The sequence below is a fragment of the Geospiza fortis genome, unplaced genomic scaffold, assembly GCF_000277835.1.
Source record: "Geospiza fortis unplaced genomic scaffold, GeoFor_1.0 scaffold381, whole genome shotgun sequence".
Classification (NCBI taxonomy): domain Eukaryota; kingdom Metazoa; phylum Chordata; class Aves; order Passeriformes; family Thraupidae; genus Geospiza; species Geospiza fortis.
Genome location: NW_005054348.1, coordinates 5,130,829 through 5,132,407, shown reverse-complemented (window position 1 = coordinate 5,132,407; position 1,579 = coordinate 5,130,829). Strand labels below are relative to the sequence as shown.

Genomic DNA, 1,579 nt, shown 5'->3' with positions numbered 1-1,579 from the left:
TTGCCTAAATTTTAATTTGTCATGAAATTACAGAATTTAAAGCCTTTTTAAGGATTTAGTGGGTTTTGTTTGGTTAGTGTTTTTACAATAACCAAAATGGTTATTGGGTAAAATAGTCAAGGTATATGTTTGAAATACAAAGTATAATAAATTATTTATTATCTGTTCTGCTCTTTTTTTAATAGGTGTATTTACTTAAGGGTGATGATTGTCCTTTCCTTCTAAGAGATTTGCTTGCATCTGAGCAGCTTGCAGATGTCTTTGGACAAGCTGTAGTAAGTACATAGTTTTGAAATAAGGAATAACTACTGAGATGGTTTTCTTCCTACTAAATGTACCTTGTGTTAATTTGCATTAAATTACACTGGATTTTTACTACAAGAAGTAAGAGCTAAATTTGATCTCATTTGTTTGACTGTCATAACTGTTTGGGATATCTAATAGCTAGTTTGATTCTTCCCATATTATATTCTAGATTCTGTACAAATAAGCTGAGAGATTCTCCTTCAGAGAATACTGGGAATTGCGAGTAAAGAGTTTCTGTTACTGTGACAAGTGGTGGCCAGTCATCTTGACAACAGACATTGTAGTTTCTTAATAACTTCTGAACTTTTCTGCCAGGGAAAGGCAATAAAAGTAAGAAGGGTAAGAAAGGCAAAGAATAATAGATTTCTTCATGCAGTAATTGCTTTATTTATTAATTAGATGAATGTACTGAGGGTATTCATTGGATCTCCACATGGTTTGAACCTTCGTAATGTTTTGTGGCATGGATTTGCATCACCACAAGAAATTCCTGCCAAGTAAGTTACCAGGAAAAGAACACTCCTTTTCTTACCAGTCAGACTTGTGAGTTCTTGGAAAGTGGTTAGTAACCACCTACTTCTCTTATGGGAAAGAAAAGAAATTTCACTTGCAGCTGCTGCTTCTTTTGGAAATAGATTTCCATAGTATACTTCAGCCATTACAAAGATGGCCATTATTAGGTCCAGCGGGTTTGGTACTGTTAGGGAAGATATTTTTTTAAGTCAGGGCCATGAGGAGTAGCTTGGAACAAAAGACAGAATAATGGGGTTGAAGGAGAAGCAACCGCAGCCAATGTAAAATACAGTAATGCTTTTTATCTAATTCTACTCGTTTCTTCATGCTTATGAATGCAATTAATTATTAAGTGCTCCTGCTTAGATGGGGAGAGTACGTTCTGGGTGTTTTTAAAAAAAGCAAAAAAACCCCTTTGTTCCTAACTCACAAATGTTGGTTCTTTGCAGGAAAATTTCTTTGTATAAGCTTTTCTAATATATTTTGGTATTCTCCCTAGATACTGTGCTATGCTGCTCTTTTTAACTGCAGGATTGGGTCAGTTGTTACAGACTTATCTTCTGCAAACTAAAGGTGTTTTAGTACATCGACCTTATGTGATCTTCATTAGCTTAGAGGAGCTTGATGCATTTCCAGGCAAGTATTTAACCACTAGCAATTTTTTTATTATCCTGTATTTGCTATTGTTTCCTTGTCCAAAAGCATGGTTGAAAATAATGCATTTCCCAGAGTTCCAAGATTAAATCTTAATTAAGATACC

At 34.5% G+C, this 1,579-nt stretch overlaps 1 protein-coding gene across 1 annotated transcript in view; it reads left to right on the top strand.

Moving 5' to 3' along the window:
• The window catches only part of ERMARD (ER membrane associated RNA degradation), a 16,494-nt gene that overhangs the window by 3,981 nt on the left and 10,934 nt on the right, over positions 1-1,579 (top strand). Inside the window, exons 5-7 of the mRNA XM_031058778.1 lie at positions 186-275; positions 706-803; positions 1,319-1,455. Of these exons, the coding sequence (XP_030914638.1) occupies positions 186-275; positions 706-803; positions 1,319-1,455 (325 nt within the window). The remainder of the gene's footprint in view (positions 1-185; positions 276-705; positions 804-1,318; positions 1,456-1,579) is intronic.